General features: G+C 33.9%; 1 protein-coding gene across 1 annotated transcript in view; it reads left to right on the top strand.

Annotated features, from left to right (window-relative positions):
* Positions 1–20,026, top strand: part of LOC131950690 (uncharacterized) — a 20,094-nt gene extending 68 nt beyond the window's left edge. Inside the window, exons 2-15 of the mRNA XM_059312916.1 lie at positions 1,431–1,514; positions 2,895–3,026; positions 3,127–3,261; positions 5,930–6,118; positions 6,499–6,723; positions 12,135–12,335; positions 12,748–12,891; positions 13,906–14,043; positions 14,164–14,292; positions 14,666–14,800; positions 17,397–17,499; positions 17,709–17,770; positions 17,912–17,953; positions 18,212–20,026. Coding sequence (XP_059168899.1) covers positions 1,448–1,514; positions 2,895–3,026; positions 3,127–3,261; positions 5,930–6,118; positions 6,499–6,723; positions 12,135–12,335; positions 12,748–12,891; positions 13,906–14,043; positions 14,164–14,292; positions 14,666–14,800; positions 17,397–17,499; positions 17,709–17,770; positions 17,912–17,953; positions 18,212–18,243 — 1,734 coding nt within the window. The 5' untranslated portion in view covers positions 1,431–1,447 and the 3' untranslated portion in view covers positions 18,244–20,026. The remainder of the gene's footprint in view (positions 1–1,430; positions 1,515–2,894; positions 3,027–3,126; positions 3,262–5,929; positions 6,119–6,498; positions 6,724–12,134; positions 12,336–12,747; positions 12,892–13,905; positions 14,044–14,163; positions 14,293–14,665; positions 14,801–17,396; positions 17,500–17,708; positions 17,771–17,911; positions 17,954–18,211) is intronic.
* Positions 20,027–26,992: the final 6,966 nt, after the last annotated feature.

Genomic DNA, 26,992 nt, shown 5'->3' with positions numbered 1-26,992 from the left:
TAATAATTGTATTGTTATTAAATGTAACCGACAATGGGCGCTTTAAGTAACCGAAAAGATGTATGTCATTACTAAATATATGTTACGTAAGTAAATTATGAAATAAAACCTACGAATTTCGCAGGTTAATTTTATTACAATGCCAATATAATAATTTGAATAAAGCGGATGTGATTTCTCCTAAAATGTGTATTAAATTCTCTAATTAACACTGTCACTCAAGTCATTTTCTCCTTAAATGCGAGTAATGTGTTTATGATAAAAATAATTGCTTCATGTGTCGCTTTGAATACGAATAACGGAAAAAAATCTAAAATCTGATGTAAAATCCATCAGTCTGACTACACCCAGTTGGTGTGTACGTGTGTCCTCTCACTCATCTTATTAAGACTAACGCTTTAAAAGTTAATATTTTAAAATCGTAATATTATAATCTTGGCTAAGAATTATTTCGACCTAAGCAGAAAAGCCTGAGTATTAGAATTGGTGAAACAATTGTTTTAAAATTTTAAACATCATTAGGATAAATCTACTGCAAATACCTTGATTACGAATATCTAAAGCTTAAAGCTAACCTAGATCATTGCCATATAACCAGGCTACTAATTAATAATTAACGGTAATCTTATTCCCATAGGGGTCGTCCATAAATGACGTCACACTTGTATCGGGTGAGGGGAGTCCGTAATTTTGTGACGGAGTGTGATGAGGGGAAGGGAGGGGGGGGGGGGGATGTTCAGATAGTGTGATGTCACACTTTTGCATTATAAAAAAGCAATGTTAGAAAACGAGTTTTAGCCATTATTTTGCGTTTTAGAAAACTGTTTTAAGAAATTGTAATAAGAATTGATTAAAATAATTTATGTAGACAGCGTTCAGGCAAGATTTTGGAAAAAATATCGATGTTTAAAAAAAATTTAACTGCAATTTTGAGGGTGAGTTGTAGGCTGAGGTGCGACGTCATTTTAGGGGCGGGGGTTCTGGCTTTTGGTGACGATGTGTGACAGAGGGGGGAGGTACAAATCGTCACAAAAAACCGTGACTTCATTTATGGATGACCCCAGAGTAGCTAGACCCTCAAAGCTATTTAGTACAAATTAATATTTTATCGAAAATTGTATTTTTAAATTGATACTGGATCTATTTTTACGCTCAAAAGATGTGCAGCATAAGTTTATATTGAATTTAACATCACTCGTTAACACAGAACAATTTAACCAATGTAAGCCATGGTAATGCATTTAATTTAAATTAGAAAAAAATTAAAAATGGATAATATTTTGGTTAAATGTTGAGACGTAAAATCATCGAAATTTAAAACGAACAACACATCTTTTCTATTTCTTCTTAATCGTTATATGAAACTAACATATATTTTAAATATTAACTCTTGTTCTCAGTTATAGTATAAATATATTTCCATTGCAAAGAACATCAATCCAGAAAAATGTCGACCTGGCTGAAGATTGTGTTAGCGACTGTATTGGTTTCATTGATGCCAATACAGGGAAAAGGTAATTATAAAACAATAAATTAAATATTAATGGATTAATTAATTTATTTAGTTGAAAAATAAAGCATTTATTATTGTGTCAGTGTAAACAGATTCGATAACAATTTTGTTTTATGCTGTATTCTAGAACTTTTGATAGAACTACATCATTTTTCTTCAAGGTTTCTTTCTAGTAAAAACATCAATAACTTCTAGGTAAAATATTCTAAATGATACGAACTCCTGAACTACCTCAATTCCACTTTCAATTATATCAGAGTAAGTCAAATTTTTATTGTTCTACATGTTTCAAGCTGTCATCTAATTTAAAATGTTTTGGCTCTAAACAACTAAACTTGGGTGACACATTTTTAAAATGTTGAAAACTTGTGTTTCTTCTAGTTATGACACTGTCCATTGGCTCTAAATAAGTTTAAACAACGATCTTTCTCCAAGAGTCAGAAATCTGCTTATCCTCTGCACCTTCGTCATGGGATCTTTTACGTTTTTATTAACTGTGTTGCTGATACTCTGTACAAATATCACATTTCACAGCCAGCTCAGTGGATCCTTTCTCGATCTGCTCAAATTCCGATTTGAAATTCATTTCTCCAGACTCTCATCTCGTTTTAAAAATCTTAATTAATCGAAAGCTGTTGACACACCAACGCTACTTTTTGATAAATAAATTGATATGTTAAAAGTCGTATGCAGAATTCTTTGCCAGAATATTAAAACAAATAAAAACACAAGTCTCCTAATTCTTCGCAAAGCAAGAACTAGTGCTTTTAAATTCTGCTGTCTTTCTGGAAGTCCGTCTAGTTTTTCATAGTATTCTTTGTTTCAAATACAGTTCCTTTTTATGCAATGTCATTCTTTAGCATGTATTTTTTAAAATAATAATTAAGTGGAGTAATTGCTTTTTAATTTGTTTAGTACAAATATATTAAAAGGAGCCCAGGAGCACCATTTTTAAACTATTTAAATAAGGGAAATAAGTTATGGAAGTGTTTTGGACATTTGCCTATCTTTTACTCTACAGCCCAGGCATCTTATATTTGTTTAGGCAACAGCATGTGTTAGCTACTGTATAACAGCACTACTGTAGTAGATCTGTTTGTTATTTACAAAAGCTTTTTTTTACCGTCAAGTCTAAAATTCAAGAAAAAATTATTTAACTATAAAAAATGTACTATGGTCGGCTATGGGCCCCTAAATGGCGTGCCCCCCCCCCCCCCCCGGCATTGCGGGGTCTGGCGGCACTGTAGTTCCGCACCTGGGGATATACATTGAGTGTGGGGTGAGGTAGAATATTGGGTAAGCTGTTTAATGTGGGGGTGGGGTGTTACCGGGAATGTGCTGGTGTGTTTTTTTTAATAGTTCTGTGTTGCATCGTCTACAGCATGTGAGGCTGGCTGGTTTGGTACCAACTGCCAGTATAAATGCCGCTGCAACAATAACCAACCATGTGACGATAGCGGAAGGTGCACGAATGGGTGTGATCCTAAATGGTTTGGACCCAGCTGTCAATACGGTACATTTAAAAAGATTAATTTGTCCGTCCTGAATTAAATAATCCTGATTTATATTGAACTTTTAAACTCCGGTTTGACACGTTTGTTCTTCTCCAACAGAGAATATTGCTGCAAAAGACACATTTTCTTCACCTTTTAAAACTAGTACCACCTGCGTAGGACAAGCCTCACCAGTGGAGGTTAAGTGGAATAGAGAGTATATATTTACATGGATGAGATTAGTGTTTAGCTACAGTGAGTGGTTATTTGTCTCTTATAGATTTTTATCATCGAATAAAACGTGAAATTATAAAACTTAAATGAATCAACTGTTATGTGATATATACCATGAGGGCACCCCGTCAAAAGAGCGCACGACAAAAGAGCGCCGACATAAGAGCGCAGACAAAAGAGCGCCGACAAAAGAGCGCAGACATAAGAGCGCAGACAAAAGAGCGCAGACATAAGAGCGCAGACAAAAGAGCGCCGACATAAGAGCGCCGACAAAAGAGCGCAGTCAATTATAAAAACACATGTGGTAAGCTAAACAAATATGGCATTAAACAATCGGCGGTACGATAAAAAGACATGTGTTTATTTATATATTGTGGTTGATATGGTATAAATGCAAATTGAAAATATTTCTAGTCCAGATAACATGGAGAAGATCGTATCACAGAAAGGGAAGGTAATTATTTTGGTCGAAGGCTACAGATATAGACAGGACAGAGCAAATGCTGATGGAAGTACGACATGGAGATGCTGCAAGAAAGATGGCTGCCGAGGACGGATGAAAATGCTGAACGATGTTGTTCTGTCATCATCAGAACACAATCACGCTCCAGATCCGGCTAAAAACGAAGCAGCGAAAGTCGTTTCGGCTATACGAACACGGGCAGTGGAAGGGGTGGAAAAACCAAGGCAGATTATTCAACAAGCCAGAGGAGGAATTTCGATGGAAGTAGCACCTCATTTGCCGGCATACGTCGCTTCACAACGTGCAATAGAAAGACAGAGAAAACGCAAGCAGCTGCCATACCCAAATCCACAGAACGTTGCTGAGATAACAATTCCTGATCCTCTTCAAACGACAACAAGACGGCAAAATTTCATCTTGTGGGATTCCGGACCTACTGACGTTTACAGAATGATGATGTTCGGAACAATGGATAATATCAATCGTCTACAGCAAAATGAACATTGGTTTGTGGATGGAACATTCAGAGTTGCACCAGTAATCTTCTATCAGGTATTTACAATTCATGCTTTGATAGATAACAAGGCAGTGCCGTTGGTTTATTGTTCTGGAACTTCTACCAACCGTGAAACCAGCGAGCATCATGTCTGATTTTGAGAAAGCCACACAGAATGCAATTCAGCGCGTGTTTCCCAATGCACGTCTTGTTGGTTGTCTATTTCACCTAGGCCAATGCCTCTGGCGAAAAGTGCAAGATTTAGGCTTATCACAACTGTATCACGACAACGAGGAATGTCGAATGGCAGTGAAGATGCTGCTTGCCTTAAGTTTTGTTCCTGTAAATGATGTCTGTACTGCATTTGAGCATTTAGTAGAAGCTAGTCCTGCAGAAATTATGCCACTGGTAGATTATTGGGAGGATAGTTACATAGGGAGGCGAAGGAGAAACCGTCGAGGTGACCCACGCTTCGCTCTTGCTATTTGGAATGTCCATAATCGTGTCTCTGAAAATCTACCACGTACAAACAACTCAGTCGAGGCATGGCATCGCGCATTCCAACAAACGGTAGATTGCAACCATCCTTCCGTTTTTAAGTTGATCAACCAGTTTCGTCTGGAACAAGATCACATCGAAATTGAACTGGAACGTCATCTGGCTGGAGTTAATCAACCAGAAGCTTCAAAGAACAAATATGTTCAGCTGAACCGAAGATTGCAGGCGATTGTTTCAACCTATGCTAATGATTCAATGATGGACTACCTACGGGGTATAGCCCACAACTTAGCATTATAAATGCAACTATAAAGAAACATTTTATTAATCTGAACTTATTTTCATTTCATTTTCATTATTTTACATTTTATTTCAGTTTATATTCTCACTTTAGGCCTAACTTTTAAAATCTGTGTATGTGTTACTATGTTGCGTTTTGAATAATTTGACTTCATGTTGATTATATCAGTTTTTTAGTTAAAGAAACTGAACAATTAGTTTTTTAATGAAACAATAAAGAGTTTGCTTCAAAGGATGACGTCTGATCTGAGTTAATTTTCTTGTTCCTATTTATTAAATATGGTTTTTCGATCTTTAGTTTGCGCTCTTATGTCGGCGCTCTTTTGTCGGCAAATTGATGCGCTCTTATGTCAGCGCTCTTATGTCGGCGCTCTTTTGTCTGCGCTCTTATGTCGGCGCTCTTTTGTCGTGCGCTCTTTTGACGGGTCACCATACCATGAGATAACATATAATTTGTTATAAGACAAGAACAATTTTTAACTAGAAATTACTAACATTTAGGGTCAACTTTAAATTTAGTTGTAAACCTGTATACGAAATCAATTTTTCCCGATTCTGTCGCTGAAGGAAATTACGTCTCTTTTTTTCAAACAGTTCTAAATCACTTAATTTTTGCTAGAAAAAGTAGTATCTTACAAAACTAGTCTCGTAGACTTTGAACTGTTATATTGAAAATTTTGGCAAATTTAGCGTCATACGTATCAACATTTTCTGTTTACAAAGATTTTAAAAAATATTCCCTTACAATTAACAAAACTTCAGTGTGTTTTTCAAAGACGCGTATTTTGAGGGGATTGCAAAATTTAAAATATGCAATCTAACGCAGCATATATTCATTTATATTAAATTATTAATTTGCACAATTTCTAACTATAACAAACTACCCAAATTATTGTTTTTATAATACTAAACGCTTTCCGTTTTTTTTACAGAAGCAGACAACAATATATCTGTTACTGTTAAAAATAGGAATGATGTGCTCACAAAGTGCAACAACAACACTGTTGTTCTTATTAACGAGACAACTTTAGATTTCCATTGCAAAGATGTTTTGTACATGAAGGAAATAAAGATAGAGATGTCTTCACCATCAAAACTATGTTCTTTATATATAAGCGGAGGTGAGTTTTCATAAACTATATATATATATATATATATATATATATATATATATATATATATATATATATATATATATATATATATATATATATATATATGTGTGTGTGTGTGTGTGTGTATGTATATGTATACATGTAACTTAACAGATACAAGAAATTTTCTAGATAATTAAACACATCCCACTATGTTGGTAAAATGGAGTGTTAACTGAAGCACGCATAATCTATGAGGCCAATGTATTTTAGTTTTTAGAATTAGGAACTTTCCATCTTTGTATATATTGCAAGACAGTTCTTAATTGTTATGCATATAAGCATGCTTTTCAATGTCTCATGCGTGATTTCTATTCGTATAACTTTGTTTAATTGGTTTTACGCAGGACGTAACGTTGCTTTAAGACAAAAAGCAACACAAACTGGAACATTAGTTGGCTATGGCTACACGTCAATTGACACCCGAGCTGAGAATGCTGTTGATGGTAATACTAACCCAGTTTTGGATGGAAAAAGCTGCACACATACAGATACAAAACATCAACCAAAATGGAATCTTACTTTGGATAAAATTCGTCCAGTTTACAGATATGACATCTTTAACAGAAAAGGTACTGGCTCTATTTGTTTTTTGCATGTTTTTACTGTGTGCTTACAAAGACCCCTCTAGTAAAAAAGTGTCAACTGATCGCTGCACACCACAAAGTTTATGGAACTAAACAAGCGTTAAATATAATATAGACTATATAATTTCAATCCCATTCCATCCCGTCCTTAATTTTTCTGTAATTCTTGGAAATTATTTAGCTTTTGAGTAGGTCTTTCGGAACAACTCGATTCTACGCCTATAAAAACACAATAGATTAATGAGTTTTAATGAATTATTAGCTTGCGACTATAGATTTAATGATATAACTGTTTGTTGTTTCTATTAGGTGACATTCGAATGGTTTAACTTAGGATACAATTTAATTTAAACAAGATTTTATGTCATGATTACCGGATAGTATACTAAATACTACAAAATATTTTGACCAATTGATATGAGAGTTTTTAAAGATAATATTGCTTTAACTAATTATTCAGGTGGCATAGGTACGGATGTTTTTAAAAATATTCCCACCCAAAAAGTAGACAAAGGATATTTTCAAAGCTTGCGATTGGGTCTAAATCATTGCTATTTGATTGACGTTTGATTTAATAATTTGTGTATTTATTTTTCATTTGTCGTCCCGGCCAGGCATTGCACTGGCCTGTGAAAAACCTATCCGTAAAAGACTGTGACTTGTGTGTTTATTAAGCAGTATATGCCCGTCATGGCCGTGTTTAAAAAATAGTTTAATTTTCGAATTAAATGTTTTTATGGTAATATGAAAATATGAATGTGTGAGAAAATAACACATGAGCCTAAACCTAACTCTAAACTTAACCCTAACCGCAAACAACCAAAACCAAAATCAAACCACTAACGCAAACGTAACGCAAACACAAAGACAAACGCAAACGCAAGCACAAGCGCAAACAATAACGCCATTGGAAACACAAACGTAAACATAGAGGACATTTAGGAACAGCTTCTAAACTGTTATTTATCAAAAACAAGAATTACTAATAGTACATTCATTGTATAAAATGAATTAAAAAAGTAGTATTTAAAATATCTGTGTTTTACCTACCACAATGCACTATATCAAACCATTCTTATCTATATATATATATATATAATTCTCTTCTTGGAGACCCTAGAAAACTCCAAGCTGTAAGCTCGCTCCCTACCACCCGCATGGGATATGCTATGTTTTTTCCTATTTTTTACAATCTAATATCTAAAGCATTTTGAATACTTTTATCATGTTTGGCATATAAAAGTAAGTATTAAACAGCTAAAAAAGGGTTGAAAACAATTTTGGTTGTCATGGAAACCTGAAAAAACCTCCGCAATTTTGAATTTTTTGGTACTTTTAAAAATGCTAAGGCTTTTTTATTTATGCACCTAGAGCAATCAAATTTTAACTGCTTATATTTCAGGATATATTAAAACTTTTGTCAAGGAAACTTTTTGAAATAGCTACTAGTAAGAATTTTACAAAGTCTACAAAATCGTACCATTTTTAGTGTTTAAAATTTTCAAAATTTGCATATTAATTACCAAATACTTTTTTTCTATATAAGCCATCACAATTCCTTCGTGACAAAAGTTGTATTTTTGCACGAAGAACAATTACTGAAAATATGGTTGCGATTGTTTAATAACTTAAAAAGTAGTAGGCTTTGTAGTGTTAAAAACATTCAAACTGAGAAAAGCAGCCAAAAGTAACGAAAAGTAGGTCACGAAAATACCATATCTGGGTAAACTGCAAAGCCGATTGTAAGCTTTGGGTGTTTCCGAGATGATGGAAATTAAGATTATCAAATAAAGGAGAAATCCAGCTTTCCAATGATGCCAAATACAATATGATGAGAGATATACAACTTTTTATAGAGAGCGTGTAAGATTGAGAAAAATTGATTATTTTTAATTAACAGGGTCATAAAAATGGTAATTTAAACACCTAAAAAAGTTTTTTTCTCTTTAAAGTTATTATTTTCCTAATACAAAAATGGACAAAGTATGCAAAAGTGCAAGAAACCCATCATGACGAAAAACAAGAAATTTTGTGTTTTTTTTGTCGCGCATATCCCCTTACATGGTCTGATGAGCTGTGGTTCACGCTAAATGTTTACAATCGTAGAGCAGGGTTTAGTGACGGCTATTAGGGGCAGATAATTTAGTTTGAAACGATTTTAAACTTAGGGGATGTAACTATGAGGAGGCTGCTCTCACGGAGGGGGGGGGGGGGGGCTGGGGAAATTAGGGGGGGGGGAGGTTTTCGTCCCTAACGAGCTACTGATAGTGTTTTAAAGCAAATATATTAAGTGGCAGCATTGGTACTGTTGAATTCACAAATTATGAATTACTGAAAAGTAGAAAATAAAACAACTAAATAGCGGCGAATGATACGCCGCGGGTCGACTCGTTAGAAAATATTTGTTCCCAACATCAAAACAATTTAAATACAGCGCAAGTAATCTCCCCTAAATATTCTCGAATATTCGTATCTATATATAAAAAAGCAATGTGCGTGTGTCTGTTTGCTTGTCTCTCTTCTGATCGCCATCAAACTTTGGAGAGTTGATTAGGACACTCCATGAGAGGTTTGTGGAACAACATTTGTTTTAATTTCGCAAGGGCAGCGCCCCGGGATGGTGCGATTTTTCTGTATATACGGTATACAAAAATAAAAGTCGGTTGCGGTTCGACACCATTTATCCGAGTGCCATAAAACTTTAGGGAGTTGATGAATACTCCAGATAAGGTTTCTGAGGGGGGGGATTTAACTTCGCGCAGGCGGCCACCGGAAGGATGAAATTTGGCGCCCTGGTCTTTCCCGTGAGTGCTATGGCGACTACGTTCGTTTTAAACAGTGTGATAGATAATGGATAATATGGTGCGCTATAGTCGCTCACTTAATTAAATAAGGCGTGTTCGCAAACGCCATGGTAGGGTACGATTTGGCTGAGAACAAAAATTTCAGTTTCGCCCCCCATACGCTCACATGGGCCCCAGAAGGCTCTGTGATATATTTTTTTTATAATCACAAATATTAACCAAGGTTAGGTTATTAACTGGGTTGTTTCCTTGAGTCCGTAAAAAAAAAACCAAACAGTTTCTTCACTTTGCGAATGATGCCATTAGCATCTATTTTTAGACAATCCATTCAGAAATTGAGATCAAGCTTCTGATAATACACCATTAGTAATGCTTACAAATTGCATCAGTCACACTGATGTTTATAACACGTTAAATATTTTTGTCTACGTGTTGAAGAAAAAAATCTTGTTGATTTGTGTCACTTTAGTGAATGACGCAATCTGTATAATTGTTTCCGGATGCTATGTGGCGCTCTGGGTCATCCTGTGAGCACTATGGCACCTATGCTAGTTTTAAGGAGCCAGAGGCCGTGCGCTGCGCGTCTGCGGTAGTGTAATCGGGGGGGGGGGGGCTTCCAAGAGCGCCCCTCTAAGTCCTGACTCATGGGCGGTCACCGAAGTGTGTTCTTCCTCATTATTTCGGTGAGTGATTAACTAACACTCAAAGTTTTCATGCCGTAGTGTAGGTTAACCCGTGTCCCCATATTTATGATCCAAGCGCAGGCATTGTCTACATTCAAATAACTCACTTTTAGAAAACAAGGTGACGCGTCTAAGAAAATATTATTGGTAACGCATGGATGAAAACCTTCTTATATATTTTGTCTGACTTTCTTCTATTCCCGCGGCAACGCGCGGGGACGGGTACCCTAGTATTAAATAAATGGCACGTTGAGGGAGAAATAAAACAGGCGCTAGGTTGATAGTGTTGTCTTTTTCTCTAAACTGAAACCAAACCCACAATCACCATCTCAACTTCACTTCAAATTTAACCGGAAATGAAAGTGGTTGGAAACGGATTTTTATCCAGAATTCATTTTAAACTTTTTTAACCTTGATCTAGACGTAGTTACTGCGCATTCATACTAAACATTGTCGTAGTCATGTTCCCAAAAATTGCATCTAAGCTCAAACTTGACAAAAGTCGCATTCATAGTTTCTTTCAGGCAACTCTTGTTAGGTGGTAGGGCGCTCCGGACGAATGTCTACCGCCTCCTGTTACAAAATAAAATGTATATAGAAAATATACTGTTACCTGTGTCCGCCCCCCCCCTCCCCTGAAATTTAGTCCATCTCCCCCCCCTCGAAAATCTCAAATGCCCTTCACTCTTCCGGGTAGAAAATATGTAGAAAACTGGTCACATTTGTAAGTCATACTGATTAAAATTGTCTGTAATGTCTGTAATCTAAACCCGTTTCCTACTTTTGGCCACTAAATCTCAATCATGCAGATAATGTTTCTTATAGACTTTTCTCTCCAGGTGTGGGGTGCACTTTCCAAATAAATCAACATAAGTTGGGTTTGTATTAATTGTTAGTACATTTTTGCAATTCTTTTTATCAAGTTGGACGCTTATTCACAAGACATAAGTAAAAAGTATAACATGGGTTAACTCTATGCTTCACATACAATACGTGCTAAATAATGAAAAAGAAAACTTAATAATAAATATCAAGCTGTTTTTAGTGTTTTCCGGCCTGGTCAACAAAAAGTCGACTTTGTCCTAACCAAATTCTGTTCCACCTGCAAACTGGGTGTAACATAAGTAATCTCTGGGCATTACATCCCCAGAAATGATATCTCTTCATTAACCTCACATTTCCTCACACAACACATACCCTTAGACAATGATATTACCCCTCGTTAGTTGTAGGTTTATTTATGGAAAAACCGAAATTTTTTTGTTTTTCCAATATTGTATGCATCATTTGGCTATTGTTATTTACTTATAAAGACGATGAATTTCCTATATTTGGATGGCATCATCGCATATTTGAGAGAATATTGGGTACTTGCCTTCTGCTGAATTGTTCCTTTTCTGCATGTCACCCTCAACATTCATGCAATAATATGTTTCCATAATACAACAGGTGTTTAGTTGATGATCTTCAACCTGGCGGTTTGACATATTTTTCAAAATAAATTTCCCATCTTCTGGCTCAGCTTAAGAATCTTACAAATGAAATTTGTATTCAAATATAGGATGGGGTGGGCGATCTGAGTAGGTGGGCATACGTAGCGGGAGATAACTTCCAGAGGTTGTATGTCAGGGAATGGAGGGGGGGGAGTATTAATGTCCAAGGGGTTATTGTCCAGGAACCTACAACTCGATTGTTAAATATCACTTAAAACTTCCAAAATAATGATCGTACAGTTATAAGAGGTTAATTGTAATACACCCGTTTTCATATTTTTACTCAGAAATTTAACGACAGAATTAATTTACCCCAGACTAATAATTGTTCTTTTTTATCGAAATCTTAATAGCATAATTATTTTCTAATCGCGTATTGTTGTCTTAAAATGAAAAACTTTGTATATATTTAACAGCCAACGCTGATCGGCTAATGAACTTTACATTAAAATCAAGCAACAGCAAAGGAGAAGTTTTTTCTTACCAGGATCCAAACAACATACAGCCAGTGTATACTATCCTCCACAACACCACACTGAGAGACATTAATTTTGTTGAAATTAGTGTCGTCAACCTATTCAAAATTCTTACTTTATGTGAGGTTGAAATTTACGGAGGTGAGAAACAATAAGTTGTGTAATGTTGAGACCATTAGATAAAGTAGGCTACATGTGTTAAGTAATTGGACTGTTCTGTTCTTGTCTAGCACAAGAACGGGCGACTGTTCTAACTGGTCACAGATTCACCACTCGAGATAGGTGTGATCAAAGCTTGGTTTCTCATCCTCGTCTGTCTGACTGTTAATGAACATAGCACGTGCAGGCTATTCCTGTATATTTTTTAATATTACATTTAACTTCTTGTATAACTTTTAAGACAAAAACAATCGATTTCTTAGCACAAATAACATATCCAATTTTCTTATTAGCTGATTAAAGCTATTAAATACATGATATATTTTGTTATAACCTTAATAAACGTGTTATGAGAGTCTATGACCTGCATAATGTTCCATCTGTATTCCACCAGACTCCATCTGTGATCCCGGCAAGTTTGGCCGAGACTGTGAGTACTCGTGTAACTGTGACGTCACATCAGAGACATGCTTGGTCAGTACAGGCGGATGTCTGTCTGGTTGTAAAGCTGGTTTCTATGGTGAAGGATGCATTGCCAGTAATGTTTTCTTTCATTTTGAATTTATTTTTTAAATTGTATTTAATTTAATACGTTTTAACAGTGGATAATACAAACAAACGGTAGTGATCTGTCCTTAGCTTTTACGTATATTCGTAAAAAAAAATAGTAAAGGGGATGGCACTTCAGTGCAATCGTCAAATAGAAATGTTATTTCTTTCTCGAAAACCGAGTATAAAGGAAGTAATGTAATCGTGCAAAAAAATCACATGAAATGTTGAAAGTTTCATCGTTTTACACCTCAGTACTCCATCATATACGGAGTATAAGGGACTTATTTTAATCGAGAAATCTCTTAAAAGTTGTTATAGGTACACACATTTGAAATAATAGTTATACTTATATTTGTAATTTCGTCAACATAACTTAAACGGTACTCAAGTTATTGTATTTACAGACACACAGACACAAAGAACAAATTTCTAAACCGCTTTATTACGTTTCGAAAGGATATAAACTTCAAAGCTGCTTTATTTAGATTTTTCGCACGATTAAATTGTTGTGTGTGCATCCCTTATGTTCTGTATATGATACTGTAGGGAGGTGTAAACGACGAAAACTATCAAAATATGTGTTAATTATTCAGCACGATTACATTGCTTCGTCTGCACTCTGTGTACGAGAAATTAAAAATTAAAATAAAAAATAAAAATCGAAACACCTCTTTTAATTTTAAATTTGTTAATCAAACATATTAAAAATATAACTGGTCTATACTAGTCAGTTGCTTGTGCAAAAGTGTTAGACATACAGATGAATCACATGTTTATAGATATATATTATATATATATATATATATATATATATATATATATATATATATATATATATATATATATATATAGCAGCGTGCAGTATTATCCTCGGGCGGTGTTTGCATGTGTGTGTTCGTCATGTTTCTTTTGATATTCGAATACACTTTTTATTTACCTAGATTTAGATTGAAAATAAGAAAACCTAACTTGACTGCTATGACCATGTAACTTGTTTCAGCCTGCCCATCTGGCAAGTATGGTAAAGATTGCGCCAACTACTGTGATCTGAGATGTTATGATACACAGTGTGATCACGTGACTGGTGTCTGCACCAATGGGTGTGAAGCTGGGTACATGCCTCCAACCTGCCAAGATGGTAATCCTAAAATAGTCAATAGTCTTTACTTTTATATTCGTTTTTTATGTAAATTATTTTTATCTTAAATTAAGAGTAAAAATACTTTTGTACTAATGCTACAGTGGTTATTTAAAACAGAATGTAAGGCTGGCTTTTACGGAATGAACTGTTCCACTACCTGCTCCACTCATTGCAACACGATTTGTAAGGCAACTGATGGAACTTGTCAATGTGAACCCGGATATGAAGGAGCAACTTGTACAAACGGTAGAGTCATGGAGATGGTTGATATGTCCTTTAATAAGTTTACAATAAACATTATCATTCTGTGAGGGGTTTCCTCGTTTTATTTACACACGTGTATTTTTGCTGATTTGAACACGATTATATTTTTGGTACATTTTCACACTTTCATTAAACCTGTGTGTAACATGACTGTCTATGCTATTTCACAATTTCACAATTATCATGTATATACCTTCGTACCATGCACATATTACGTCAGTAGTTATGTCTTATTTAGTACCGCAAATAGGTACAAGCCAAGTAGTCCCCCGTAGCCAAGTTTTTCGAAATCATCATTTATCGTCAACCTGTTTGTTTTAACAGTTTAAAAACTTATTGATGTCTATGTTGCCAGCATGTAGAGAAAGATTCTACGGTGTAGACTGTAAGGCCAGCTGTAGCATGAACTGCGTGAATCAGTCTTGTGATAATGTTGATGGTAAATGTAATGAGTGCCCTCCTTGCAAAACTGGAGACTTCTGTGAAAAAAGTAAGTTTCATTATATTTACGTCTACGAGAAAAAAATGTTTTTATTCGCTTTGTATTTACTGCACAGTATTTAATAACTTATAAAAATAAATGTCATGTAGTCACAGTGGATATTGTCGCTTATCAATGGATTATCTTAACCTATCTTTTAACTCTAGAATTAAAAAACCACAAATCCTTATTTTCTGGCATGGGCGCTCTTTTTAATAAATTAGTTGTGTCAAATTTAATTTTCTCTACATTTAATTTTTCTCTACATTCTAGAATGTTATTATCATAGCATTGCCGTAGAATCCAGACTCCGCAAGAATCCAAAGAAAGTTTAAGATGAATCTTGGGTCAAAGTATAACAATTTTATACTTGTTTAAATTAATAACGACACTGTAACACAATACACGAAGGTATGTTTAGACACTATTAGAATCCAGAAGATTTTACATGCGATATAAGTATATGCGCCGGTAAAAGAAAAATAGTGTATATAAATGTTTTACTTCTTCCTTTATTATTTACACATATAATGTCTCTTTTATATAGATCTATTACAACTGGCTTAATTTGAAGATGTTTTTAATTTATTTTCATATTTTTTATGTAAACATTTTACTTTAATTAAAACAATTGACTGATTTCACAATTGTTTTTAATTTAGAGAATATAGACTTAAATGACACATAATTAAAAAGTCATCATATTTCCGAGAAGCGAGACAGGTGTAAGAAGAAGTGAAACTGGAAAAATGGAGAAGTGGGATAGACATGGAAGAGGATAAGTTATGGATATCACACAATGTTGGATACAAAGAATTAGAAAAAAAACCTTTGGTTAATCATTGAATTTATTTAGAAATGGCTCCCGGTCAAAAACCCCCTGGACATAACCCCCCTGGACATAAACCCCCCGACATAAACCCCCTGGACACCCCCCCCCCCCCCTCGCGACATAAACCCCCTGGACAAAAAAAACCCTTGACATAAACCCCCCGGATAATAACCCCCGGACTGAGGTTTATATAAAGAAATAATAACGATGATGTGGACCGAAAAATAAAAAAAATACAATAAATTAATGTAATTTTTTAAGACTAAAAAAATAGTTGTATTTGATCAAAGATCGGGCACCGACAACACCTTAGACATAGGTCATCCACATGTGGGAGTCGTGCGGATCAAAGCAACACAGTTTTAACAATACAAAAGATGTGAGAGATTCACCGGCGGAAGCTTGGTTCATATCCACCTTGGCACACAGAAGCATGGTATAAATACGACGTCAAATTTATTTCTCCACAAATCGTATAATTTCTGGAATGAATTTCGTACAATCCAATAAAGGCAATTTAAATTTGACTTTTGAAGGCTATGTTTAATGTCAAGCAAAAAGATCTGGCGAACGGCGTTGTGTCATTTGAGTGTTCCAAAAGACGCAAAAAGACAGAATGCAAAGTTAAGATAAAGATTCATGGTGAACAGCTTGTTGGACGTTGTAATGAACATTCGCACGGACCAGATACATCTCAACTTGAATTGTGTAAAGTAGTGCAGCAGATGAAACAACTGGCAGAAGAAACGGAAGCAACACCCCAGCAGATCATCACTCAGTCCATTAATACGATTAGCGGAAATAAGGCCAAGGCCAAGTTGCCCTCGGTTCCACACATACGGCGTAACATCAGGCGTCAACGTCAAACGTTAAAACACCCACTGTCTGATCCAAGGAATGTTGATGATATAATTAATGACTCCACCGTTATTTAGTATTTGCGAGGCATAGCTGTCTTTTTGAAGCTATAATAAAAATAAAAAAAGTTTTTTTTTCTAATGTTTGTTTTGTATTTAATTAATTTTGGTTCTCATAATCTTTGGTTTTTCCTTATATAAACCTCAATTTGGGGGTTTTTGTCCAGGGGGTTTATATCGCTTTGTTTTTCGTTTTAACATTCCAAAATTAACATTCAAACAATATACTTCTCGCTGTTTACTTAGTAGTTTCTTATATTCCAGGTGGCTCCAAAAATGCTATCATCTGTTCTTCAGATACACTTTGGATAGGTAGAATTTCCGTGTGGCTTTTTCAAAAAATATTACCTCTCTAGCATTTTGACGAACTTTCAGCATTATTCAAATGAATATAAATGAGCCTGCTTTTTAAACTATTTTATACAAATGAATTTGATGAACTGCTGGCTTAAAGTAGGTTTTTATGTAGATAACTTCCGATTTGGTCCACAATATTTGAAATAATTCGCTGCCCCACACGTTCGTGTCCCAACTCTCACCACCCGTTTCAGACGTCAGTTATTTTATACAATTTATGCTAAAAGCTAAAATATCTTCAATAGATAAACCAATCTGCAACTCATCATTAAGGAAAATTACCAATAAAGAAAAGTTGACACTATAACACTAAAAATGATACATATGATATATCTAGAGTCCATTAATTCTGTGTGAAGTGCATTTTGTCATTGTCCTAACCTATATAAACCTAACAGAAAAATGGCCCGATCAAACGATGGAACTGCGGCATATTATATGTTTGGGCATTTTTATTTGTGTTTTGAATATTTTAAACTGATTTTGACCATTTGTATAGATAGTACAGTAGCCAACCAACCCATCACTTCTGCTGTCATCACGTCGTTAACAAGTTTTCTCGCATTTGTTGTTGGAGTTGTAGTTGGGATCTTTATAAAAAGGTTCATTGTAGATATTATACTTTCTATGCTTTTTACGTTGATAAAACATTTATCGCAAATAAAAATGCAGTCACGCATAATTAGCAGATAATTAAGTTCAATTATTTGATTATTTACCACGCTGAATTATTATATTTGTAATCAAATAAAGCTGGATTCAATAAAATGCATTTCTCATTAGAAACTGATATTCAATCTTCAATTTTAAGGTGCTTTCTACGATGCAAAAATAAGCAACGAAAAGAAAAGACAGAAATATATGCACGTACAGGTACTTCTATTTTAAATTACATTTACACTTAAAAATATATAATGCATATCTAATTATATAAATATTTTCTTTTATAAAATTTAAAAATATTTTAATTCATGTTCTGATAAAATATTATTCTAAGTAAATATTATAATACAGATGCTGCCGAAATGACACACGTTTATAATCAAGCAGAATCGGGTATTTTAAATTTCATTTTATTTTATATAATTTTAAACTAATTAGTTTACATTAAATCTAAGCTGGATCAACGGCAGCAACATTTCTGTTAAAGACTAGTGCCGGCTCAGCGATACAGGAAATGTAGCACTTAGACAAATTATTTATATTTTTAGTTGAATTTTCTGTTTTAGAATTGCTTTTTTTTTCAAATAACTTTTTCACATACCCTGTATTTAAGCACACAACTCACCATTATCATGCTTCTTTTGATAACAGATTACCACATTTATGAGAAGCCTATAAATTGAAACGGCTGAAACAAGAACTGTTTTTATGACATTCAAAACGAATACCATAGTCATATGCAAACACGTTCATTTATTTTATTCTTTTATTTTTTTTTTAAAAGAGCCACATTGCCTAGCTAGTTTTAAAAACAATATCACATATTTTAATAATTTTTGTTTTTTTACCTTAATGTTTTTTGAATTTTCGAATTTTAAAACGCTGTTGCAACAAGGCAATATTATTTATAAAGTCACAGTGTTTAGTTATGTATCAACTTTTGAGAGATTTTTGGTAACCAAAAGTGGTACTTACTCTACTTACAATTTCTCAAAAGCCCATAACGTTTATGCTACTTTACATATTAAGTATCACATTTTATGTGTATGTTTTGTTCGATATTTAGAAACCGAAAGTGGTACTTTACTATACTTACTATACGTAAGTGGTACTTTTACTATATTTCTGATATCTAAAATAACGATAACTTAAGTGTCGTTTTAGTTAAGTAAATAAAGTTTTATACTGAAGTATAAAGTCTTATTCTCTTGATTCTAACAAATTTTGAGTGGTTTTATTTGTGTGTGAATTGAAGTATTACTTAACGTTATTTCCGATTTCTGAAAAAAAGATCACTTCTAGCTATCCGCTTTCTTTAAAACTGTTTTACCTAGGTCTATACTCGAAGACAATGCATTGTGACATTGAATTTGGCTGAATTAAATGTTTAATTAACTTTTTCAATTAAAGCACACATTTTAATTTATATTATACACACGTTTATTTTCATTTGGTGCACATTTTTTTTCTACGCGATTCTATCCTTTACAAAAAAAAAGTACTATACGAGAACGTTTAATGTAGATCACTCCCTCTTTTCTATCATAACAATTACACATTGATATTTTCTTCTTATTTATTATATGTGTGTAACAAGATCTTATTCAAAGTTTAATAAAAAAATTGTTATATTGTATGTTTTGTTTTTGATAGTTTGTTAAAAGAACGCTACGTTCTTTATAGCTTTAGGTCTGAAAGCGACAAACTCAAGTTTGATTGATTTTTTTTAAAGAGAACGAATTATTTAATTTCACCAAATATTTTAGTTGTACAGTGGATTTTTTTAGGTAACTTGGAACAAATAGAAATTAATTAACCTAAACACAATTGCTAAAATTATTAGTACATGATCAATTAGTGCATTATATTTTATTCATTTAATATATATTTTTTGTTTTGCTAAGGATTTTATTCATTAAATAACCTTACTTTTTCTCACTTGTTCATGTGTTTGTAGAATTCTCCGACATCGATCCTTCGTATTTGACTGTAATAAGAAAATACTAAAAAAAAACTTTTTCATCAATTGAATTTTATGTATGGAAGTTCAGCATGAGCACAAATTGTAAATAAATATTTTGTGAACAGAGTAAAAATAGGTAGACCTACACAAAATCACCTTGCGAACTTAAAGTCACGAGTTCGAGTCCGAGTCAGCATAGCGTCCCTAAGTCAAGCCAGCTCTAATGGGTACCTAACTAATGTTAGGGAAAGTGGAGGCGGCTGGGAAAGTGTTGAAGTCAAGAAACATATGAAGTCTGCTTTATCTGCCAAATGGATAACTAGGTCTAAAGAGAATTCTTTACTTTTTTATATTAATTAAATACATACAAGTGAATAAGTAAAATAGTTTTTATACATTGAACTTAAGTGTTACAGCACAAGTAATGTATTACATTATTTTAATAGCTTTCGATACATAAAGTATTAAACATTTAAAACGATTCCTGCCGGTAAATAAACTAAAGTGTAGGACAATATACTCTTATAGTTTTTATAATAATATTCCATTTATTATGTGTAAATAATTTTTTATTACTATGTATTTGTAACACAATATTAAAAGTGTTAATATAACGATACACGATTATAGTTGCATTACTGTGTTCAAAAATCATATTTTTTGCGGTTTAGCTTGTTAAATACATAGAGTGTACACCTTACATTTGTGTACGAAAGCGACGCACTAATGGCAAGAAAGGCAAATAAATGAGCTACAGAATACATTTGTTATGAGCTTGTTTAGAACCAACCATTATAAAACTGAAATTACAACTGAATAAAAAAAGTCAATTTTATGAAAAATACGTTATCATATTGCATTACAAATGAATAATTTGAAATATATTATTTTTACTGCCACCTATAATTTCATGTAAAAAAAAAACAATTTGATTTTTGAATTACTTTCAATTTATGTTTCCAATTTTTTATTTCTAAAATGTAGGGTATTTATGTGATGGTTAATTGGTTTATTAGAATTAGTTCAATACTACTAAATAAATTAGAAACAATATTTTAATTGATTGCTTGAGATAAACAAAAAGTAAATTTTAAAAATCGATTTCCTCTTTTTCACTAAAGGTGCAGATGGGACCTTGTAACCTAGCTTTATGAAGGTTTCAGGCTTTTTCCCCGTTTCAATATAAAGTAATGCATGTATTGGTTGATAGTAGTTAAGGCTAAGTCAGGGAATCAAGTGTTCTTGTTTTTTAAATAATTAACTTTTCTGTTACTAATTTATTTTTAGAATAATGTCCCTGTTGATGAGTACAACACAGGTTATTGTAACAACAACCACTATGGATTTTAGGCGAAGTGCACAGTACATATGTGTAACACCTACATTTCTGTGGGTAAATTACATTAGTACTCTATGTTAAGCAAACGCTACACAGTGTGTGGTAGACAATACAGGATCTGTACACATCCCTGTGTCAAGTGACACCGAACTCTCGACAATGGCCGCTACTCACTGGCGTCAGTCTGATGACAACGGTCATACAGTGACCTCATTTTAAGACCAACTAAATCATCTAATTAGGCTAAAAAGTGAGCTCAGTAGCCTAAGCTGTTTACACGAACATCCACTTTGCTTAACTGATACCAGGAAGTTAAACAATACAGAAAAACTTTTTAATAACACGCTTTTTTTGTAATAATGCACTACAAGGGAGAAAATAAATGATTTTCTTTAAAGCAATATTGAACTACTAATTAAAATTTAAAAAATAAAAGCTTGGGTCGCTATCGTGTATATAGAATACCTTCACTAGAATTAAGAAGCAACCAACTGGGGTTGGGGTAGAAGTTGATATGGGTAAGTGTGTATGGGGGTGGTTGTGTTTCTATGTGTGTTGGTGTGGTTGTGTGGGTGTGTGTAAGTGTGTTTTTACGTGTTTGGTTGTGGTTGTTTGGAGTGGCAGTGGATGGGTGTGTGTTGGTCGGTGTGGATGCGTGTGTGTATGTCTTTGGGTGTGTATGGTTGGGGGTGGGGTTGGGGAGATCTGGGTTTGAATGATTAAGCGTGTGCGCAGTGTTTCTTCCAGGCTTCTCTTCAGGGGTTGGGGGGGGAGGTGAAGGCATTTCTTGTATCAGAATTAGTATTTTACAATATTTCTGATTTCTCAATGAAGGAAATCAATGTTTACTATTCGGTGTCTAATGTATAGCCCCCACACTGAAATGGGCCCCACTATATATGTAATGTCCTGCTCCAACACTTAAATGGGCCCACTGTAGATATAATGTCCTGTTCGCAAAAGGAAATGGGACCCACTCTTTCCGATTTCTCAAAAAAGGTAACCGGTGATCCCTATTTTCTGTGTAATGTATAGCCCCCAAACTAAAATGGGCCCACTATAGATGTAGTGTCCTGGTCCCACACTGAAATGGGCACCACTGTAATGTCCTGCTCCCAAACTGAAATGGGCCCCACTGTAATGTCCTGCCCCCCATACTGAAATGGGCCCTACTATAGGTGTAATGTCCTGCTCCCACACTTAAATGGGCCCCACTGTATGTTATATGTCCAGCGCCCACACTGAAGTGAGCACAATCAGAATAATTTAATGCAACAAAAAATGTGTTTATTGCAACAAAATGTTAGGAACTCGCTTATGTAGATAAAACTTCCTCTTCTTGACCTATGTATTTACAATGATGCAGAATCTTCAAAGGGAAGAATGAACATATAGTACAAAACATAGAATGTATAAAAAAATTTTTTCCAATTTATAAAAAAATAAGTATATTATTTTTGCACACACAAGCTATTGTTCCGTTTCTAAATTGTAACTCCAAAGTTATTGCCTATATGTACAGATTCAGCAAAACAAAACACTTTTTATGTAATTCGTAAGTGTTGTAAATTTATCGTTTTCACTTCCTTGATCTTAATGCCTATTTATTTCAATTCAGAATAAAATTCCGCAACTTTTAGTATTAATTGCATAGTGAATAAAAATATGTTTTAAATATATTTGATACATGATTTCTTCTGTCTTTTTTTTTTATAAAGCGCTAACTTTCCCTTCTGTTACACTCACGATGTTTATGTTCATTCGGTGCGCAACCTTTTTTTCTACGCGATTCTCTTATATTTAAAAAACGTTCTATACGAAAATGTTCGGGGAGATCACTCCCTCTTTACTTTCATCTGCTAAATTGCACCTTTTTGAGTGCGATAATGTAATTTCTAATCCAGATAGAAGAATTGTATTTACTAAAGAAACTGCGTGATACTGGGATTATTCCTATTAGTATCCATAAAACACGCTCAACAACGAATATAATATTTAAGCTAAAAGTTTTAAATAGATTATAGTGCCGATAAAAATGTTTAGCAATAGATGACGTATTTTAAAAATAAAAATACTACGCCTACATAAAATGTACAATGAAGTAGATCTTTTATTTTTGTCCTGATTGTTGCTAATAACCCTAAAAATAACAGTTGTTTCTATTGTTAAAGCTTACTGGCTAAAGTAGGAAGTTAATTATATAAGGACGGTAGGTAAAGCCCAAGGGTCCAAGTGTATGCATCATTGCCACTTCTAGACGCACGATATCAGTACTCTTGGACGTCGGTCCAAAATAAAAACTGGTTTAATATCCCATGTTTTTTAGGATAGTCGAAATGTAGGTTTTGTGCTTTGTTTGTTCATAACTATATTGTTAATAAATTGTAACCAAACAATGTTCTGTTAAGGTACCAACAGCTACAGGATAAAGTAAGTAATGTATTTAATAAAGATTACCTAACTCGTTATTTTAACCAACAGTTTTAATAATGATTTTTAAAATTATTTTATATTTTTTGCCCACCTTTTCTATGAAAACCAATTTTAAAACTACTAAATTAAGAAACTTCTAACTAAGGCAAATTGTACTTCATATTTTGGGCAATTCTAGCAATCGTTCAAATATACATTAATTAGAAAAATAACCTATATTGTAAAATAACTACATAAGTTTTAAATTATACCACGCAAGCAAGTCCAAGCTGTTTTTTGTGTTTGGTATTTATTTGGTTATTCGCCTTACCAGCACTAACTGTCACTTTATCACATAACACAGCGACCGCCGCGTCCACTGTTTGGACGCAGAATTGTAAGGGTAGGTTAAACCCCCAAATTGAAAAATGCACTAAATTAATTCAAATGTAAACAGAAGTAAACACAATGCTTCTATTTAAGACACTCGCTCTTTAAGACTATTTTGGGGGCATTTTCTAAAAATTGTAAGGGTAGGTTAAACCCCCAAATTGAAAAATGCACTAAATTAATTCAAATGTAAACAGAAGTAAACACAATGCTTCTATTTAAGACACTCGCTCTTTAAGACTATTTTGGGGGCATTTTCTAAAAAAATAATTAGGAGATGTCAACAGTACACTAAAGAGAATGTTTTGAATTCGGTGTAGCGTGCATAATTACAAATTATTTAATTTTCCGTAGTTTAAGAACAATGGTGGTCTGTTATATTTTTTATTTTTATATTACTATGTCTCTTATTACGTACCTCTACCACTGGTAAAGATTACGCAATACCCGAATTCTTTTTGGTCTTAGACTGATGACTTATGAAACTAAAAAGACTACCAGAAAACAAAAACTCTTCGTGGACTCGAAACTAATGTCTAGGATAAAAACACACACGAAGACCTTCTGCGATTAATAATAATTTTAATCCATCTAGAACCTTCTAAAATGCATACAAGTTTAAATAATAAATAGCTATGTAAAAATAATAGAAATATACAAATGAATGACCCAACTTACGATTTAAAGAATAACACATTGAAACTACTAACACTGGATAGGATACCTAAGTAATCAACACAGCCTACACGTTATCAAATGGAGACACAGAAAAATACCGAATAAACTGGAGCTAAGGGATAATTACTGCTTAATCTAGAAGATACAACATGGCGTCGTGCGTGGCTCTCTCTCCTGTTGATATCTAGTGGAAGGCCTAGTGTGTGGAATATTCCTGCTTTATATACCACTCTGAAATATGGGATGTACACCTCTATGTTAATAACGATTGGGGGGTTAGAGCCAAAGCACGAGCCACACGATCTCAGTGGTGAATACTATCACTTGAGCGTGATGGAAAATTTCTTTAGTTTGAACAACAGTTTGCTCAAGGCCATTTAAAATGTTAATTCAATTAGACTTATTAAAAAAGAAGATCTAAGTAGGTCACACTCTGGTAATGTTAAGTTATACATCAAATATGTAATTTCATTAATATAATTTATTGAAAGTAAATCTTGAATGAGTTAATACATTTTTGCTGACGTCCACGACGTAACGTGGCGCCTTAACTAGCCCGTCTAGAACAAAATCACTAGAATAAGCTAACAGTGACACGTTGAACTCGTCGTCAATACAAAAGATTGCTGAGTGATAGCTGAGCGGCAACTATTTAGCCCAGTCGTCATACACATTACTTAATGAAAGAATGTGCCTATTTATAAGATGGCATAATAGGACGCCCTAAAACGTATCCAGAACTTTTCAAATTTCGTCGTCTTAACGATAATAAAATATATACCATGTATACTACGCTATAAGGCTACTACTAGGTATACTGTCACTAAAATAGATACCATGTATCATACGTATCAAAGCTTCCCAATTCTCCTAATTACACTGTCACTCAAGTCAATCACTCCACATGTAACCTGTTTATGATGGAAAATGTTTGCTGTATTTGACCCTGTTAATACAAATAACAAATTTTTAAAAATTGAAATGTGATAATATGTAGATCCGTCTGATTTCTATTTCGTCTTAATTTCTGATATAAATTTATTAGTATATTTATCTTTAAAATATTTACTTTTGTTCTCAGTTTTGGAATAACTACATTTCCATTGCAAAAAAAAAACATCAAATCCGAAGAATGTCGACCTTGCTGAAGATTGTGTTAGCAATTGTATTGCTTTCATTGACGTCAATACAGGGAAAAGGTAATTTGAAGCAAAAGATTCAATATTAAAACATTTTTCAAAACTATCTTTGTAAACAATTTGGGGCCATCCATAAATGACGTCAAAGTATTTTTGGACGATTTGTACCTCCGCTCCCCTCCGTCACATATCGTCACAAAAAGCCAGAATCCCTGCCCCTTCAACCCCCCCCCCCCCCCACCCCACCCCTTTCTACCTCAAAAAAGCAGTTGATTTTCTTTTAAACATCGATATTTTTCCAAAATATTGTCTGAACTCTCTTTAAGTATTTTAAACAATTCCTATTACAATTTATTAAAACAGTTTTCTAAAACGTGAAATAACGGCTAAAACTCGTTTTCTAACATTGCTTTTTATAATGCAAAAGTGTGACGTCACACCATTTTAACACCCCCCCCCCCTCTCCCTCATTCCACACCGTTACTGGTATGTCAAACTTGTGATTATGTAAATATGTTAATGATTTGGTTGTGTAGGACAGAATCAGAGCAGTAGGATATACTAAATCTTCATAAGCACGTCAATGAGACATGACATACTAAATAACTGATTGCTTTAATGTATCTGTTTTTATGTAATTATCTCGGTATGGTTTAAGTTGAGGCTGGACTGCTAATCCGTAAGTCTCGAGTTCGAATCCGGGTTCAAGTCAGTACACCGTCCCTGAGTTCATCCAATTGTATATATATTGCATCTATCTACAGCATGTGAAGTTGGCTGGTTTGGTACCAACTGCCAGTATAAATGCCACTGCAGCAATAACCAACAATGTGACGACAGCGGAAGGTGCACGAGTGGATGTGATCCTAAATGGTTTGGACCCAGCTGTCAATACGGTATTTTTGAAAAGGATGAGTGTGACCTGATATAAATATTTCTCATTTACAATCTAATTCAAAATAATTGTAATTTGCTCCGATATGGCGCAGTTTTCACCCGTAAGTAAAGACACTCAGGAAATAATGCAGTTATTTACGTGTTTTTTTTTCGCAGAAAATATTGCTGTAATAAATACTGTTTGCTCTCCCTTTAAAACTGGTACCCCCTGTGTAGAGACCGGCTCACCTATTGAGATCCAGTGGAATAGAGAGTACATCTTTACTTGGATGAGATTAGTGTTTTATCACAGTAAGTGGCTCGTTGATTTTCTTACAGATTTAACAAAAATATTGAATCCAGTGTGTTCATAAATGCAAGCCAACATAAATAATTATAGTATTATGTAATAAGTAGCTTATGGTGTAAGTATAAGATATATGACCTAACCTAAGTCATAGTAACAAATTTAAACAAATTAATTTTTTCCCTAAGCTATCAATTATTGATTGCCTGCTTTTTGAAAATGATAATTTAATTTTTAATGCAAAAAAGTAACAACCTATAAAACAAGGCTCGCACACATTTAAATCGTCAATTATAAAGCAATTGGTGTCATGCGTATAAAGCTTTTT

The sequence above is a fragment of the Physella acuta genome, unplaced genomic scaffold (genome assembly GCF_028476545.2).
Source record: "Physella acuta isolate Inbredline_101_S28 unplaced genomic scaffold, ASM2847654v3 ptg000777l, whole genome shotgun sequence".
NCBI classification, from domain to species: Eukaryota; Metazoa; Mollusca; class Gastropoda; family Physidae; genus Physella; species Physella acuta.
The sequence above is the reverse complement of the archived record's forward strand: the minus strand, read 5'-3'. Positions and strand labels throughout refer to the sequence as shown.